Below are 17835 nucleotides of genomic sequence, written 5' to 3' on the forward strand. Positions count from 1 at the left end.
AAACAGAAAAACTAAGAGCTCTTTAATTTATATGTTTATCATTTCAGTCACTAGTGGCTTCCAGAAAATTGTTTTATTTTACTTATATATCTGTATCCATAGATAACTCTGACTGTTCCTTAAGAACAGGGACTATTTCATATTTTTGTTCACTTCATGGTGACTTCCACAAACTAGGTATTCAATATTTCTTAACAAAGTTTCCCTCAGACTAGAAGTAAGAAGATGGAATCTGGAATTTATTGAACACCTCCTGTATACTGAGTACTATGTTAAACATTTCATATGCATTATTTCATTGAAGGCTTTCAAGAATCCTGTGAGAAAGGTACTAACTAATACTATAGCCATGTTGTAGTTGGAAAACAGAAGTTCAGGGTCAGTACCTAAATCAACCAGGAACACACATATATACACAGTGCATGGGCCAATCTACTGCCAATGCCTGTGCTCTTTCTCCTACACTTTTATTTCAATCATCTCACCACCCTCACTGAAGTTTATCTTGACTGTTTACAAGAGGTTTCCTAAACAGCATGTTTCCGCTTCTATTTTTGTCTCTCCATGCCTCTGAATTTCTCAAATGTGCCTACCTCATTCCAACTCCCTTCCAGAATCATATCTCTTTCCTCTAGGCCCATCTCCATCTCACACAGTACTTCTACTACTATCTCTTCTAGAATTGCGTGTCTGCATTCCTCGATGTGTGTGTTGGAAAGTGCCTGAGTTGGTTGAGAGCATTGCTGAAAGGCGCGTGTACATGTTGAAACCTACGCAAAAACAACTAGAGTAGCAGTTCTCCTAAGTCTTAGGAGGGTGCCATACAAATTCTTCTGTGAAGAGGAAAAGTGTCATTTGTTCCCAAGTTGGTATAACACTTGAATTTCACCATGAGATTAAGCTGGGGTAAGCAAGCTATCGGTCAGGATTGCCTTGGGTGAGGTCAAAATAGGATTTTAAACCAGGGATTTCTGAACCTTCTATAAACGTTTTCAGAATGTTGGGCGCATGTTATACATGCATTTGTACAGGGAAAGAGGAAAGTTTCCCACAGCTTTTAAAGGATTCTCAGGAGAAATCTTGACAAAAAAAGTATCAGTGCTCCAATCTAACTTATCTTAACTGATTTCAGCTCTATAGAGAACAATATGAGTGTTGTTAGTTGCTTATTATAAGTACACTTTGTATATTGCTTCTACATTTTTCCATTTTATTTTCTTACAGGAACAGCTTTAGCCAATTATGGGGAACTAAATATTTTTCCAGTTTCTTAAACATCTTCAAAACAACTTCATTAATCTCTTACGTATGAGGCCTCCTTGTTCTGGTCACTCCTAATATTTCATCATCCTTTCAACTCTCCATTTTCTCTACCTCCTTGATTATCTAAGAACCTTTACAATACCATTTACATGTATTACCTCATTTAATTTTCACAACAACTCTCTAAAAGATAGGTACTATCATTACAAAAAAAAGTAACCTGTCCTAGGTCACACTTGTATGCAAATACCAAGCTAAGATTCAAACTTAGAATAAAACTCCAGGCCGGAGGTGCCATAGCTCAATAGGCTAATCCTCTACCTGCGGCGCCGGCACACCGGGTTCTAGTCCCAGTCGGGGCACCGGATTCTGTCCCGGTTGCTCCTCTTCCAGTCCAGCTCTCTGCTGTGGCCCGGGAGTGCAGTGGAGGATGGCCCAAGTGCTTGGGCCCTGCACCCCATGGGAAACCAGGAGAAGCACCTGGCTCCTGGCTTCAGATCAGCGCGGTGTGCTGGCCGTAGCACGCCGGCCGCAGCGGCCACTGGGGGGTGAACCAATGGAAAAGGAAGACCTTTCTCTGTCTCTCTCTCTCACTGTCCACTCTGCCTGTCAAAAAAATAATAATAAAATAAAACTCCAAAAATAAATCCATCTATTTATGGTAGACTAATTTTCAGCAAGGATTATGACATCATTCAATGTAAAAAGAATGATCTTTTCAACAAATGATACTGGTGCAACTGGAAATCCACATGCAAAAAGATAAAGATGAAGTCCTACCTTACACTATATATAAAAATTCAATCAAAACAAATCAATAACAAAATATAAGGGCTGAAACTATGAAACTTTTGGAGGAAAAGATATATGTATAGCTCTGTATTCTTAGATTAGACAACAGTTTCTTAGAAGACTTCAAAAGCACAAAGAAAATATAAGCAACACCTCATCAAAATTTAAAACTTTACTGCTGCAAACACCATCAACAAAGTGAGAAGACAACCCACAAAAGAGGAGCAATTAATTTCAAACCATATATCTGATACAGGTGGTACCCTGAAATATACAGAACTCTCACAAGTTAATAATAAAAAGATAACCCATTTTAAAATGGACAAGGAGGGGCTAGCATTGTGGAGCAGCAGATAAAGCCACCACCTGTGATGTCGGTATCCCACATGGCACCAGTACATGTCCCGGCTGCTCTGTTTCTGATCCAGCTCCCTGCTAATGACCTGGGAAAGCCGCATAAAATGGCGATAAGTACTTGGGCCCCTGCCACTCACATGGGAGACCCAGATGGAGCTCCTGGCTCCTAGCTTTGCCCTGGTCCAGCACTGGCCATTGTGGCCATCTGGGGAGTGAACCTGCAGATCGAAGATCTATGTCTCTCCCTTTCTTTCTGTAACTCTGACTTTCAAATAAAATCAATAAATCTTTTTTTTTTTAAAAAAAGGACATGGATGGGCATTCGGACTAGAAGGTAAGGTGCCAGTTAGGAGACCCGAACCCCATATCAGAGTATCTAGGTTCTGATTTCTAATTCCTGGCTCTAGCTCCTAACTCCAGTTTCCTGAAATGTGTACCCTGGCAGGCAGTGATGATGGCTCAAGGAATTGAGTTCCTGTCACCAATGCAGGAGATCTAGTTTGAATTCCTGGCTCCTGTCATTAGCTTCCCTAGCTGTTGTGAGCATTTGGAAAGTGAACCAGAGGTTGGGAGTGCTCGCTCTACCTCCCCTTCTGTCTGAAAGAAAGAAAGAAAGGAAGGAAGGAAGGAAGGAAGGAAGGAAGGAAGGAAGGAAGGAAGAAGAAAGAAAGAAAGAAAGAAAGAAAGAAAGAAAGAAAGAAAGAAAGAGAAAGAGAGAGAGAGAGAGAGAACTTGAATACACCTTTCTCCAAAGAATACATACAAATAGCCAATAATCCCAGGAAAAGATCCTCAACATATTACCTCACACCCACTCGGATGACCATAATAGAATACAGAAAATAGTATATGCCAGCATGAATGTGGAGATCTTGGAATGCTCAAACATTGCTGGTGGGAATATAAAATCAGGCAGCTGCTTGAGGAAGTAGTTTGGAAATTCCTCCAAAGGTTAAATGTAGAGTTACCATATGACCTAGCAGTTGTACTCCTAGGTATATACCCAAACGAACTGAAAACATGCTCATTAAAAAAACTTGTACACAAATATTTATAGCAACAGTATTCATAGTAACAGCAGTACTCATAGTAACCAAAAGGGAAACAACACAAATGCCCATCAACTGATGACTATATAAACAAAATGTGGTATATCCATCTGGAATATTATTTGGCTGTAAAGAAGAGTGAAATATTGATATATGCTACAACATCGATGACATCTGAAATCATTATGCTAAGTGAAAGATGCCTGTCCCAAAAGGCAATGTATAATATAATTCCCTTTATATGGAATGTCCAGAACAAGCAAACCCACAGAACAGAAAATAGATTAGTGGTTGCCATGGGCCAGGAAAGGAGAGGGAAAGAGAGAGATTGATAACAGATACAGTTTCTTTCTGGGATGATGAAATGTTCTGGAATTAAATAGTGGTGATGGTTGTATAACCTTTTGAATATACTATAAAATGTTGAATTGTATACTGTTAAATGGTGACTATTAGGTTGAATTATATCTCAATTTTAAAATTTATTTTATTTATTTGAAAGACAGAGTTACAGAGAGAGGTAGATCCAGAGAGAGAGAGGTCTTCCATCTGCTGGTTCACTCCCCAAATGACCTCAATGGCCAGAGCTGAGCTGATCCAAAGCCAGGAGCCAGGAGCTTCTTACGGGTCTCCCACATGGGTGCAGGACCCAAGGACATGAGCCATCTTGTACTGCTTTCCCAGGCCATAGCAGAGAGCTGGATCGGAAGTGGAGCAGCCAGGACTCGAACTGGCGCCCATATGGGATGCCGGTGCTGCAGGCCACGGCTTTAACCCACTGTGCCACAGCGCCGGCCCCTATATCTCAATTTTTTAAAAAAAGATTCAAACCCAGGTCTGTCTGACTCAAGAATGTGAGTAGTTAACTACTGTACTATACTGCCAACTGTGTAATTATGTAGTATTTATAAATTTGGTTGGATTACTTATTCTTCTCAATTGTTTTTCTATATCAGTGATGACCTGTCTAGGTTTTGCAATACCCTAGGATATCTTTAATGATCAACAAGTATCAGAAAATTCTCAGCTTCCTATTTTTATTCACTTTAGAAAACGTTTAAAGGACTTTTGAAAATATTTTACTAGTATCACAGAATACATTTAGCAGGAGGAAATAGTGTGACAAAAATAAATCAATGTAGGCCGGCGCCGGCTCACTAGGCTAATCCTCTGCTTTGCAGCGCCGGCACACTGGGTTCTAGTCCTGGTCGGGGCGCCAGATTCTGTCCCAGTTGCCCCTCTTCCAGGCCAGCTCTCTGCTGCGGCCCGGGAGTGCAGTGGAGGATGGCCCAAGTGCTTGGGCCCTGCACCCCATGGGAGACCAGGATAAGTACCTGGCTCCTGCCATCGGATCGGCGCAGTGCACCGGCCACAGCAGGCCGGCCGCGGCGCGCCGGCTGCAGCGGCCATTGGAGGGTGAACCAACGAACGGCAAAGGAAGACCTTTCTCTCTCTCTCTCACTGTCCACTCTGCCTGTCAAAAAATAAAAATAAAAAAAAATCAATGTTAGAGTGTTGCAACTTAAAAACCTGGTGTATCTCTAATCTATGCAGAATTAGAGTGAGCTAAGTTTAAAGATCGGATGTGAACCTGATAGGGTGAGACCCAATGACAAGTAATCATGAAGCTTTTGCCAGAAAATACAATAGTTTGCTATTAAAATGCATTGATGAAATGGCTGGGAAGGCAGACTCAATTACCATGTAAATAAACAAATGCCAGCATCCACACATCCTGATTAGTTTGATTCCAAATCATTTAATTACTGTCATGTAGTCAAATGTATACGTTTGGGGCTGATGTTGTGGTGTAGAAGGTTAAACATCTGCTTGCAGCACCAGCAACCCTTATGGGTGCTGGTTCAATTCCCGGCTGTTCCTCTTCCAATCCAGCTCTCTGCTGATGGTCTGGGAAAGCAGCAGAAGATGGCCCAAATACTTGGGCCCCTGCACCCACATGGGAGACCTGGAAGAAGCTGGCCTGGCTTCAGTTTGGCCTGGCTCCGGCTGTTACAGCCATTTGGTGAGTGAACCATTGGATCAAAGACCTCTCTCTCTCTCTTTGTCTCTTCTGTCTGTAATGCTGCCTGTCAAATAAATAATTTTTTTTTAAAAAAATCACCTATTAAAAAAAATGAAACATGTACATTTATGTATTTGCCCTTGCTCAATTTTATAAGAGCTTTATAATAATCCTCTTTCAGGCTGAGTCCCTCAAAAAAGGAAGTTCAGGAGAATAAACTATAGGAAGGTATCAAAGCACTGTGTGACTGAGTAGGAATATAAAGGAAGAGTTTCAATAAACACGATTAAGATAAAAAGAATGCATTCTAACATTTATACAATGGATGGCTGATTTCAGCATTGCCCTCCAAATCCAGCATTTAGTTAACGCTGATCAAGAGAGAAGCCATGATCTGCACTTGACAGCATTCTATTATTTCAAATGTTATTTGAACATAATTAAATGCCCACTTATTTCAACAGCTAATATTCCATCTAGCTTTCATATTCCAGATCTGCAGAGCATTGCTCCGGGCTATCACTACCTCCCTAAGGACTCACTGGTCTCCCCCTCTTCACAGAAAATCCCTGAGTGTGAAAATCAAGTCTGCTCTCTAGATGGTAGACTGAGAATTGAACTGAGTTGTAGGGTAATTTTACAAAACAAATCAACATAAAATAAGCAGTTTTTAAGATATTTTATTATTGCAAAAATTAACATCACATGAGCTCTTCCTTAAAATACTAGAAACTGTCTCTCTGCCTTGTGGGGTGAGCAAATGAGTCCTGGCTTGGTCTTCCATTTCCTCAACTGTAAAGTGCCATCCAAGTTAGACTAGAACATAGGATGATCTTTTAAAAATACTTTCCTGCTCTGACATCCTATTATCATAGAGCCCTTGCCATCTGTTACCACATAGAAAAGACACCTTGCATTATTGTAAACTAGCTCCTAAAAACACAAATCATGTTTTGTTAGTGTGACTAGAAAGACTAACAAGTGATAGAAATCATCACTAAAGGAACTGTAAGCAAAATGTATTACCTTCACTGGCAAAGCCAAGGTACAAAGTACAGTGTATGGTTTTATTGGTTATACCACAAGGAAGATATAATGAATATTCCTGTGGGCAACTAAAAATTAGAACGATCCCATGGGAGTAAGGACTAATGAGAAGTGTTTTATGAACAGAAAAGTAAGAAGGCCAAATCCCAGGACACTAGGATTAAGAAAGTACCCCTTGGGGCCAGCATTGTGACACTGTGGGTTGAGCCACTGCCTGCAACACCAGCATCCCATATGGGTGCCAGTTCGTGTCCTGGCTGTTCCATGTCTGACCCAGCTCCCTGCTAATGCACCTAGGAAAGCAGTGGAAGATGGCCCAAGTGCTTGGGCCCCTCCACCCACATAGAGGACCCAGATGAAGCTCTTGGCTCCTGGCTTCAGCTTGGCCCAGCCCTGGCCATTGTGGCCATTTGGAAAGTGAACAAATGTATAGGTCTGTCTGTCTGTCTGTCTCTGTAACTCTGCCTTCCAAATAAATAGATAGATAGATAGATAGATAAATAAATAAATATTTTTGTTTTTTAAAAAAGCAAATACTCCTCAAAGTTAAAAAAAATCATTTGGGAACATAAAGAGCAAACAATGCATAGAATACTTAAAGGACTTAAAATAGAAACTCGGAAAAAGGGAGCTAGGTGTTCAATAATCACAATTCATCATAATAGTCATCTTACATTTGTATAGCATTTTATACTTTTCAAATTGTTTCAAAGCCATTATCTCTTTTGATCCTCATAATAGAGCCTGGTTGTAGTCCTGGGTCTAAAGTGAATTTGCACAATGATCATAGGTAAGACATTTAAACTGTTCAGGCTGCAGCTTCCTCATCTATCGGACTCTTGTAAGGATCAGCTAAGGATAAAATGAAATTATTAACTTGCTCATCATATATTTACTGATGATAGATACAAATCAAGTTATTAAGGAAAACCAAAATCACTTGAAAATTTATCTCAAACATGGTTGCCAAAATGGAGGACACACTCCCTGACAATATTTCTGGAGAACCATGGGTCTGATTGTGGTATATCTTATGCTTATATGTCTTCCCCCTTAGACTGGCACCCCCCCCAAGGAAAAAATTGTCTTTATCTTGTTCTCTTAAGATTCCACCGTGAAAGCACAGGGAGAGCTTAGGACTGGAGGTTGATTACCAATTGGTAGACAGCACTGGAGCCAGTTCCTGTCTAATAGGTTATTTAAGCCTAGTTAATATTTTATAGCGTGTGGATTTAATGATATTTTCTTTTCCTTCATTAGCTCCTAAATCCAACCATTTGTGTATTTTACACATCAGAGTCATCATAAACACTAAAATGAATTATCAGGATAGCAGAACTAGAAGTCCTAAATCTGCATCAAATGCAAAATATTAATCTAAGTAAACAAGAAATGAATTTGTCTAGGTAACACATGAAAATTGACAGGGATCCTAAGTATAATCCATAGCACCTTTATCTTAATGCACATTACACTGGTAGTTTCAGATTGGGGAACAAATGAAGAACAAACTTAATTTACTTACTGCTATCAGTACTTTCAATCTATTCTAGGACTGCTTTTACCAAGCTTTGCTACTCAGTGAAATATTAATAAATCTTTAAATGTTCAATAGTACACCTGGATGGGCAGTCATCTCTATTTCTACAGAATAAAATGGAATATACATGTTATACATATTGGGTGTGTGTGCATAGGGCATGCTGTTGAGTGTTGGGCTGACAACATCCCAAGTTCAGGTCAGAAACAAGGGACAAAGAACAGAGGCCTATTTGAAATCGAGCATCTAACCCCCCCTGGGAGTCATGTGAATCCTAGCAACATTGAACAAAGGGCTATAGACAAAGTGATTCAGGATTCTGACTATAAACCATTTTTCTATATCTGAACTCTACATTTTCAGACACTTTGCTGTCATGAATTAGCACTGCCTGCCATACCCACACATTATGCTTCTATCTAGGTAAATTGCAAATACTGTGATTTTATGTTTCAGGAGGATTTTAGATTATATAATGGGTTTGTTATCAGATTGTCTGGTCTCTGTAAGAGGATGATCCAGAGACTAGGGACACTATTCATCAACCGGAGGAGTCTGACCTGCAGGAAAGAAGCTGAGACAAAGCCCAAGGTCAGGCAGTCAGAGCTCTACAGGGAGACAAGAACCCAAATAAGATAATTCTCACAAATGATACTTTGGTTAGGCTGACCCAACATCCCAGAGTGTAATCAGGTGAACCTCATGTGGATAAGGGAATAAGATGTTGACACATTACTCAAAATCTGTCCTCCTATACTTTAAACATATTATACCATCTAGTAGTCTTAGCAGCTTATAGAATTTCTAAAAGGGGAATTCAAGAGCTGAGAAATTCACTATCAGAAAGCATATACTTCCCTGTGGTCAGGAAGAAGGGGAAGATGGAAAGAGAAACAACTGGAAAAAGTTGCAGACCTCCAAAGCCCACAGAAAATTCTTAGGAAAGTTTTAATACATAAAAGTGGAAAGAGAAACATATCTTGATCTTTGGAGCAGAGGGATTTTTTTTTCTAAAGGAAGTCTGCACAGGGGAATGATTGCAGTTGAGATTTCTCATCTCAATGCCACTCATCTGGCCTTCTCACTTATTAGGTGACCCAATGCACTGATTGAGAAACACTTTTCTAGTCTTCTCTGTACATTGCTCAATGATTTACACAATTTTTTGAGAAACCTGAAATACACTAATTAGACACCACTCTGTTACCAAAATTTCATGCACTGACAAGTAAATGGATTTGAACTCTAAACTTTTGAATATCCAGAATGAACATGTAACACCTCATATTTTGATGACACAGTGCTGCAAGTCAAAATATTCAGCTTAAATAAGCAGGCACTTCATAAACAGAAAGCCTCATTTTCCCCACTGAGAGGAACAAAATGTAATTGCTAATCAGAAATAGAGCACCCCCTTAACCACCAGTCACATTCCATGACCTAACACCTAGGAAGTTACCAAGATCCATAAAGACAGATCCACATGAGACATGTTCTGGGGGTACCACCAGAACAGCCATTTGAAACATATTCTGTGCCTCAGCTCTATCTTCACCGTTTCCATGGCTCTATGTCCCTACTGAAAAACAGAACTTGAGTTCTAAGGGATAAAATGAAAAGATAGCATTCCCTCCTCTTTCCCAAGCCAATGAGGTTTGCTGAGTGATAAAGATATACTCTTGTAGTTTCCATTCTCAACTGCTGTAGTGTCAGCAGATTTTATGGGGGGAGGGATGAGGGAATGGACAAGCTCACTACCCAGAGCAGTATCTGGATACAATTATGAGACTCCACTGGCACTACTTTAGGACCAGCAAGTTGGAGCAAGTTACCCTGCTCTTAGAGAAGGGATTACCTAAACCAATTTCATCTAAATCTATTTGCACTGTTCCGATACACTCAAGAAGCAACCAAGTCACTTTGAATTGCAGCAGCACTCTCTGGAGGAGGCCTTGTAAGGTACAACAGGCTAGATGGGAATTCTAGTAGTCACAAAAGTAAATAGGAGGGACAGAAGTAGCCCTTCCTGTACCTAGCCGCTATCTCTACCCTGCACAGCCCCTCCCTGTACTAATCCTGGAGCTGCAGGTATGGAGTTAGGCCTGGAACAAGCAGGAGGCCAAAATGCTGTGCCAAGTCTGGGGTCTCAGCCCAGTCAGCAAAGGACTATTCACAATAAAGGTGCTTAATAAATATTGTTGACTCATTGCTGCTAGCTGCTAATGATGCTTATAGAGCTATGCCTAAATTACTGTCAGTTTTCATTAGAAATTAACTAACTGTCACCCAAGTAGGCTAAAAAGGGGCAAGATTAGATTTTCAAAGGAGTCTGACTCAAATTGTGAGGTTAGAGTACATTAGATATGATTTAAGCACTTATATGATTTATACCATTATCTGTGTGCCAAATTGTATGTAAGTTTTTATTCAATTGTACACACATTGGGGAGAAACAGACTTAGGGTGTAAGTATAACAAATTTGGCTTCCAAAGGGTTAACAATGGCAAATTAAGGTTTCCCATAAACTAGGGTTCTTACTAATGCCCAATCCACTAACCCAATAAAAGGTAAATGAAGTGCTTTCTTTGAAAAGTATAATGCTGAGGATTTATAGAACTCTTTCATCTTCAAAGGACCAAGGCAAAACTCACAATACCCAACACACAATATTATGCCTTTTACAGAAGTGCACCAACTATGAAAGAAAGGTCATAGGCATGTGCTAAGGTCATACAGCCAAGGCAACATCAGATTTGTCATGAACTCCCTGATCTTCAGGTTTCCTAGACCTCACAAAAATCAATTTGTGAGGAACAATTAGGAGAAATCTAATTCACATTATGTGTCGGCATTAAAATAATTCATTGGGCAGGAATAAATAAAAATAGCAACTGTTAGGCCTTCAGGGCAGTGATGAGTGGAGAGGAGGTAGAAAGGGGAGAATGTGTGGAAGCGGGAATAACCATCTGGATAGAATGAAATTGCCCCCCAAAACGAAAAAAAAGTAGGGGAGGGGACCTCCCTGTTCAACAACCCCCTCTATTGGGAAAATTGCCACAGAACTGATCGGAGTACTGGGAGCAAACAGAAAAAGGGTTAAAGGCAGCCCTTATAACCCAACTTGAGATCAGACTAAGCAACCCACGCACAGTACTTGTCTATTACACAATTTCCAATACACTGTATTCCTTTAAAAGGGATCCTCCTTAAAGACACACAACCATCGCCATCCACCAGCCCCACATTCTGAAATCCTCCAAAGGGCAAAGTGGTTGAAAAAGCAAGAGGCTGCGTGGCTGGGGAGTGCACAGATTGATGGGGACAGGGTGAGCACGGAAGTGCCGGAAGGGCCATGGGGGGAGATCTCGATGGGGCAGAAATTTAGGTATTTTCGCCATAGGAAGAAGGTGAGTGATCCTGAAGGTGGTATGGAAGTGCGGAAGAAAGAGGGAAAGTGCTGAGCCCTACCACCCTAGGATCCCAATTTCCTGCTCTACAAGAAACGCCTCCGAAAAATAATGTGCTGCACACGAAGTGCTAACTAACCGAAACCAGCAATGTTTCTGTAAATCGACTCCGCCGTTATTTACTTAATACTTACGAGCAAGGAATGAAAAAAAAAAAAAAACACACACCTCTCCCTGATTCAGTCGCAGTCAGTCCTGTGGACATACGTTAAGTTTCCCCTCTCCCCCACACAGCTGCTTTCACAGCTAGGCCAGAAATAAGAAGCCACCCAGACGTGGAGGATCGCTCCGGCGGCAGAAAAGGGATTAAGTTTCGCCTGGCCTCCCCGCCGGCAGGGTGTCCGCGGCATCGCCCGCTGGCTGCTGGGCCAGCCCCGCCAGACACGGGCGCCTCCCGGGCCGACTAGGCTGCCGACCGCGGAAGCGTGGGAAGGCAGTAGTGCCCTTTTCCCAGACTCGCGCCCAGGCACCGAGGGAACGGCTCGACTGCCAGCGCCCAGCCCGGCGCGGCTCCGCTGGAGGCCTCGGGCCGCCCCCGCACCGCACCCTGGAGTACAAACTCCGTCCGGGGGAGGGGAGGAGGGGTGGGCGGCAGCGGCAGCAGCCCGTGCCCCAACGGCGGACCGGGGAGCCAGAGCCGGACCGGGATCCCGCCGCCGCTGCCTCCAGCCTCACGGGCCCCGTCACTCCACCCTGCCGAGCCCCGGAGCCCTCGGCCAGCGCCGGGCCCGGCGGCACCTGAAGAGCGGCCGCAGCCAGGGCCGAGACCTGAGTGGGCGAGGACACTAGACCCTTAGGGCCGCGGCGAGGGGGCGCGTTTTACCCATAGCGTTCCCAGGTGCCAGCCATCTCCTCCGCGCGCCAGAGAGCGCCGGGCGCTCGCTTGCCTCCGCAGCGAGCTGACTCGGGCTCCAGCGCAAGCTCCCGGGCCGCCGTCGCTGCCGCCGCCACCACCACTCTAGGCCGCCGCCCGCCTTCGCTGCCGCCTTCGCTGCTGCTGCCGCTGCCGCCGCCGCCGCCGCCGCCGCGCAGCAGCCAGGATCCAGCAGCTCGCGCGGCCCGCAGGGGACGGCCCGGTTGTCGCCTCGCTATCGCGGCCGGCTCTCCCCGGCTGAACTTAAAGAGTTTTCACTCCTCAGTCCAGGGGCAGCACCATGACACCACGCTAGCACCACATTGTCATTTCCGCCGCCGCAGAGGAAAAAAAAAAAAGGCAATCCTTTCGCAAAGGGGGGTGGGGGTGGAGAGGGGCAAACAGGGCTGGGGCTAACACCTCAAGGGAGCACTGGGAAGGGCCCCGGCAGAAGGGACCCTGGGCCACCTTCCAGGGCTCACCTTCCGCCACCCCCGCCACTCCCAGCTCCCCTAGCCCCTCCTCTGGAGGCGCATTACATGTTTTCTCCCCTGGCAGGAGTGACCAGAGAAACCTGAGCAGGCAAAGGCAGCCGGTGGGTGGGGTTCGGGTTACTACTGTACCTACCAGCTGATTCCAGCAGCCTTTTCTCCAGCGCCCTGGCATCTTGAAGGAAGGCACACGGAGAGGGGCCTGAGCGGGCGTGTGTGTGTGTGTGTGTGTGTGAGAGAGAGAGAGAGAGAGAGAGAGAGAGAGAGAGAGAGGAGAGAGCGCGCACAGAATGGAAATGCAGAAACAAGGCTATAGCCAAACTCTTCTCCCACCCGCCACCTCTACCCCCACCCCCACCCGTTGGTCCCACAAACCCCCCAGGTTAGGACAAGGAAAAGGCCGCTGCAACCGCCAATGAGAAAAGTGTGCCTGGGTCCACCGCACAGGTCCTCCCAATGAAGCTGATCTATGAAAAGTTAGCTACAGAGTAAAACAAAAATAGTGGAGGAGACAGAAAAGGGCAGACAATTGTAGGAAACCCAACCCCTGTTTCTTTTTACAAAGGGAGAATGGCTGCGTTTTATTGGCCTGGGACAAAAGTTGGGGAGATGGATTAAAGCCATCAAATAAAAAAAATTAGTTTCTTTTGCACCTTCAGTGGTTGACCAGCAAAACAATAGGGTTATTACTAAGAGGACAATAGGGAAGATGCTACTTATCCAGGTATTGAGTGGCCCTAATAACCTGATTGGGCCATTTGGAACCCAGGAGCCTCCCATTGGTCTGGAGTCAGCCTGTCTGCCAACCCGTCATTGGCTCAGAGACCATGGCCCCACCCACAAGGTGGATGGGAAAGGGAAGTAGGAGGAAACCCCAGGGCGGAGATTGTTTCTTACATGGAGCAAAAGCAGAGAGGAAGGGGAAAGAAAATAGGGTGAAGCACCCTCCCCCTTCACATAGTCCTCCACTACTGTGCATGGGAACAAGTCCAGAAAATTAAGGTAGCTCTGGGTGTATCCTGTCAGGGAACCAAGAGTAATCAGCCAACACCCTTGTTAAACAATGTGCTAGACAGAGCAATGAGAGGGAACTGAAGACAAAAATCACAACCAGGCTATCCTAATGAAAGTGAGAATTAATGAGTCACACCAAAAGTGTACACAACAAAAGCAAAAATAGGTACATGGGACTACATCAAACTTAGAAACATTTACACAGCAAAGTGCACAACACAGTGAAAAGGCCACCTACAGAACGGGAGGAGATGGGTTAATATCCATAATATATAAAGAACTCCAACAATTCAGCAACGAAAGAAACAAATAACTCCATTTAACATTAGGCAAGGCTGGCCCCGCGGCTCACTTGGCTAATCCTCCGCCTGCGGTGCTGGCACCCCGGGTTCTAGTCCCAGTTGGGGCGCCGGATTCTGTCCCGGTTGCTCCTCTTCCTGTCCAGCTCTCTGCTGTGGCCCGGGAAGGCAGTGGAGGATGGCCCAAGTGCTTGGGCCCTGCACCTGCACGGGAGACCAGAAGGAAGCACTTGGCTCCTGGCTTTGGATCAGTGCAGTGCACCGGCCGAAGTGACCATTTAGAGGGTGAACCAACAGAAGGAAGACCTTTCTCTCTCTCTCTCTCTCTCTCTCTCTCTCTCTCACTGTCTAACTCTGCCTGACAAAAAAAAAAAAAAGACATTAGGCGAGGGGACCAGCATTGTGGTGCATCCAGTTAAGCCATGGATTACATGCTAGCATCCCATATTGGAGCACCTGTTCAAGTTCCACCTGCTGTTCTTCCCATCCAGCTTCCTGCTAGTGTGCCTGGAAAGACAACGGATGATGGCCCAAATACTTGGGCCCCTGCCATCTATGTGGAAGATGATAGAGTTTCTGGCTTCTGGATTGGGCATGGTCCAGCCCTGGCTGTTGTAATCTTTTGGGGTGGGGGGTGAACCAACAGATGGAAGGTCTCTCATTCTCGCTCTTGCTCTGCCTTTCAAGTAGATACAGGGGACAAGGCACTTGAAGAAACATTTCTCCAAAGAAGCTTTACAAATGTCCAGCAAACATATGAAAAGATCACCATTGTCAGGGAAACGAAAATCCAAACCACAAAGAGCTATCTCTTTTGAGGATGGCCACTATCAATATATAGAAGATGATGTTAACAAGGTTGTGCAGAAATTGGAACCCTTGAGCACTGTTGTAAAATGGTGCCCCTGCTATGTAAGGGAATGTAAAATGGTGTAGCTGCTGTAGAAAACAATATGGAGGGTCCTCCAAAAATGACAGATAGAATTACCATATGATCCAGTAAGCTCATTTCTGGGTGTATTTCCAAAACCACTAAAAACTGGATCTCAAAGAGATATTAGCACATCCATGTTCACAGCATCATTATTCCCAGTAGCCAAGAAGGGAAGCAACTTATATATCCATTCATGTTATACTTAGTGAAATAATCCAGTCCCAAAAAGACAGATACCATATGTTTTCTCTGCTTCAAGGCAACTAATAGAGTACCTAAAATGTAATGTATTGGAGTAAAATGGACATTTTGAGATTCAATGATTGTTTATAGCCCATTTCTCTTCTGTTTAGGAACAGTGTTTTTTTTTTCTTCATACTACTTGTTGAACTCTTTTACTTAGTATAGGGTTAACTTTACGTTCATTAAGTAAACTGAAAGTAGATCTTCGTAAAAATTAAGAGGGGGAATGGGAGAGGGAGGAAAAAGGGTTGGAGTGTAGGTGGGAGGGAGGGTAGGTTGCGAAGTGTCACTATGTTCCTAAATCTGTATGTATGAAATACATGAAACTTGTGTAACTTACATAAAACTTTAAAATAAGAAAGAATATGAAAGCTGAATTATTGAATAAACAGATTAAAGATACCATAAAAGAAGCCATTGGTGGCTGAATGGTTTAAAAAGTCAGTGTATGCTGAAATACAATGGAATACAAGAGTTACTTCAAAAGTTTGTGGAGAATGGAATTAAGAGACAATCTTGGGTCTGGCGCTGTGGCGCATCAGGTTAAAGCCCTGGCCTAAATCGCCAGCATTCCATATGGGTGCCACTTCTACTCCTGGCTGCTCCACTTCCGATCCAGCTCTCTGCTAATGGCCTGGGAAAGCAGTAGAAGACGGCCCAAGTGCTTGGACCCCTGCACCCACGTGGGAGACCCAGAAGAAGCTCCTGGCTCCTGGCTTCAGATCAGTGCAGCTCCGGCCCTTGCAGCCATCTGGGGAGTGAACCAGTGGATGGAAGGCCTCTCTCTCTGTAACTCTGTCTTTCAAATAAATAAAATAAATCTTTAAAAAAAGAGAGAGATAATCTTTTCTGGTGCCAAAATAATGTTAAGCCATGCATAGTTTTTTTTTTTCACAATACTCATTTTCATAAACTTTTTGAAGAACCCTTACGTGCAGGAATTTCAAAAAAATTTGCACCAAAACAAACTTTTAACTCCATTTTCCACAAGCTTTTTGAAGTTCATGCCCTTGTACTCCTCAGCCTTAAGCAGGGAGGAAATCCTGTCACATGCTACAATACAAATGAAACTTGAGGACATTCTCCTAAGTGAAATAAACCAAAAAGACAACTACTGCATGATTCTACTCTATGAGCTACCTAACATAGTGAAACAGAAAGTATAGGGTAGTTGCCAGGGGCTGGGTGAAGGGAGAGAGGAGGGCAGCTGTTTAGTGAGTCTAGAATTTCAGTTATGTAGCATGGAGCTTCTAGGGAGGAGTGTTTGGGGATCAGTTGTACTGTTCACTTGGAAATGGGTGGAAGAGCAAATTTTATGTTGTTTTAGAAACAATAAAAAATTACTTTTTTGGAAAGTTAATGAGTCAAAAGTCTATTGATCTCAGCATAATAGAATAGCTAAATAGTTACTAAAATAATTATATATATGTATATGTGTATATGTATATATACAAAAACAATCTCAGATATTGTTAAATGCAAAAGGCAAAGTGCAGAGCTGTAGTTGATTTGCTACTACTTGTGTGAAAGGGAGGAGGCTGGGGCCGGCACTGTGGCGTAGCTGGTAAAGCCGCCACCTGCAGTGCCGGCATCCCGTATGGGTGCCAGTTCGAGTCCAGGCTGCTCCTCTTCTGATCCAGCTCTCTGCTATGGCCTGGGAAGGTAGTAAAAGATGGCCCAAGTCCTTGGGCCCCTGCACCCACGTGGGAGACCCAGAAGAAGCTCCTGGCTCCTGGCCTTGGATCGGCGCAGCTGTGGCTGTTGCAGCCAATTGGGGAGTGAACCAGCAGATGGATGACCTCTCTCTCTCTGCCTCTCCTTCTCTCTGTGTGTAACTCTGACTTTCAAATAACTTAAATAAATCTTAAAAAAAAAAAAAAAAGGGAGGAGAGGCATGCAGCCACCAATACTGGTAAGTGCGTAGACTCCTCTGTGACATACTTGAGAAAACCATCCCACTGGTTGCCTGGGGATGAAGCATACTGGGGAGGAGTATTTAACACGGTTTATTTTGTATTTTTGAATGTTTTATGATGTCCATGCATTTCCTTTCCAAAAATAATGTAAAAGAGCAAGGAGCATAGAGGCAGAAAGTAGAACAGAGGTTCCCAGAGCCTGAGGGAAGGGAGAAATCAGGAGTTACCATTTCAAGGATACAAATTTCTGTTTGGGCTAATGAAAAAATCCTGGAAATAGTGTGTTACACAGCATTGTGAATGGGCCTAATTCCCGTGAATTGTATGCTCCAAAGGGATTAAAATGGTAAATGTTATGCTATGTATAATTTAGTCCAATAAAATAAAAAGGAGGAGAAATACAGAATCAGCACAGGTTTTTCTACTTGTGTAAGAAATTGATACACGTATATGCCAGCAAATGCATCAAAAGGGACCTGAGAGCACCCTGCGACAGTGTGAGCCAGAAACTGACGTGGGTGTCTGAGGGGATCTTTTGGTTTTGAT

At 43.6% G+C, this 17835-nt stretch overlaps 1 protein-coding gene across 6 annotated transcripts in view; it reads right to left on the reverse strand.

Annotated features, from left to right (window-relative positions):
- MID2 (midline 2) overlaps positions 1-13368 on the reverse strand; it is a 102246-nt gene extending 88878 nt beyond the window's left edge. The window contains exon 1 of one of the 6 annotated variants that reach the window (XM_070067449.1): positions 13020-13368. Coding sequence is in view for 4 of the 6 variants with exons in the window: in XM_070067447.1 (XP_069923548.1) it covers positions 11708-11744 (37 nt within the window). In the remaining 2 variants the exon portion in view is untranslated. Of the gene's footprint in view, positions 1-11707; positions 11838-12362; positions 12578-13019 lie in introns of those variants that run through there. The other 5 variants (XM_070067451.1, XM_070067452.1, XM_070067450.1 and 2 more) reach the window with 5 other exon arrangements.
- Between the last annotated feature and the right edge of the window lie 4467 nt (positions 13369-17835).

The sequence above is a fragment of the Oryctolagus cuniculus genome, chromosome X (assembly GCF_964237555.1).
Source record: "Oryctolagus cuniculus chromosome X, mOryCun1.1, whole genome shotgun sequence".
Classification (NCBI taxonomy): Eukaryota; Metazoa; Chordata; class Mammalia; order Lagomorpha; family Leporidae; genus Oryctolagus; species Oryctolagus cuniculus.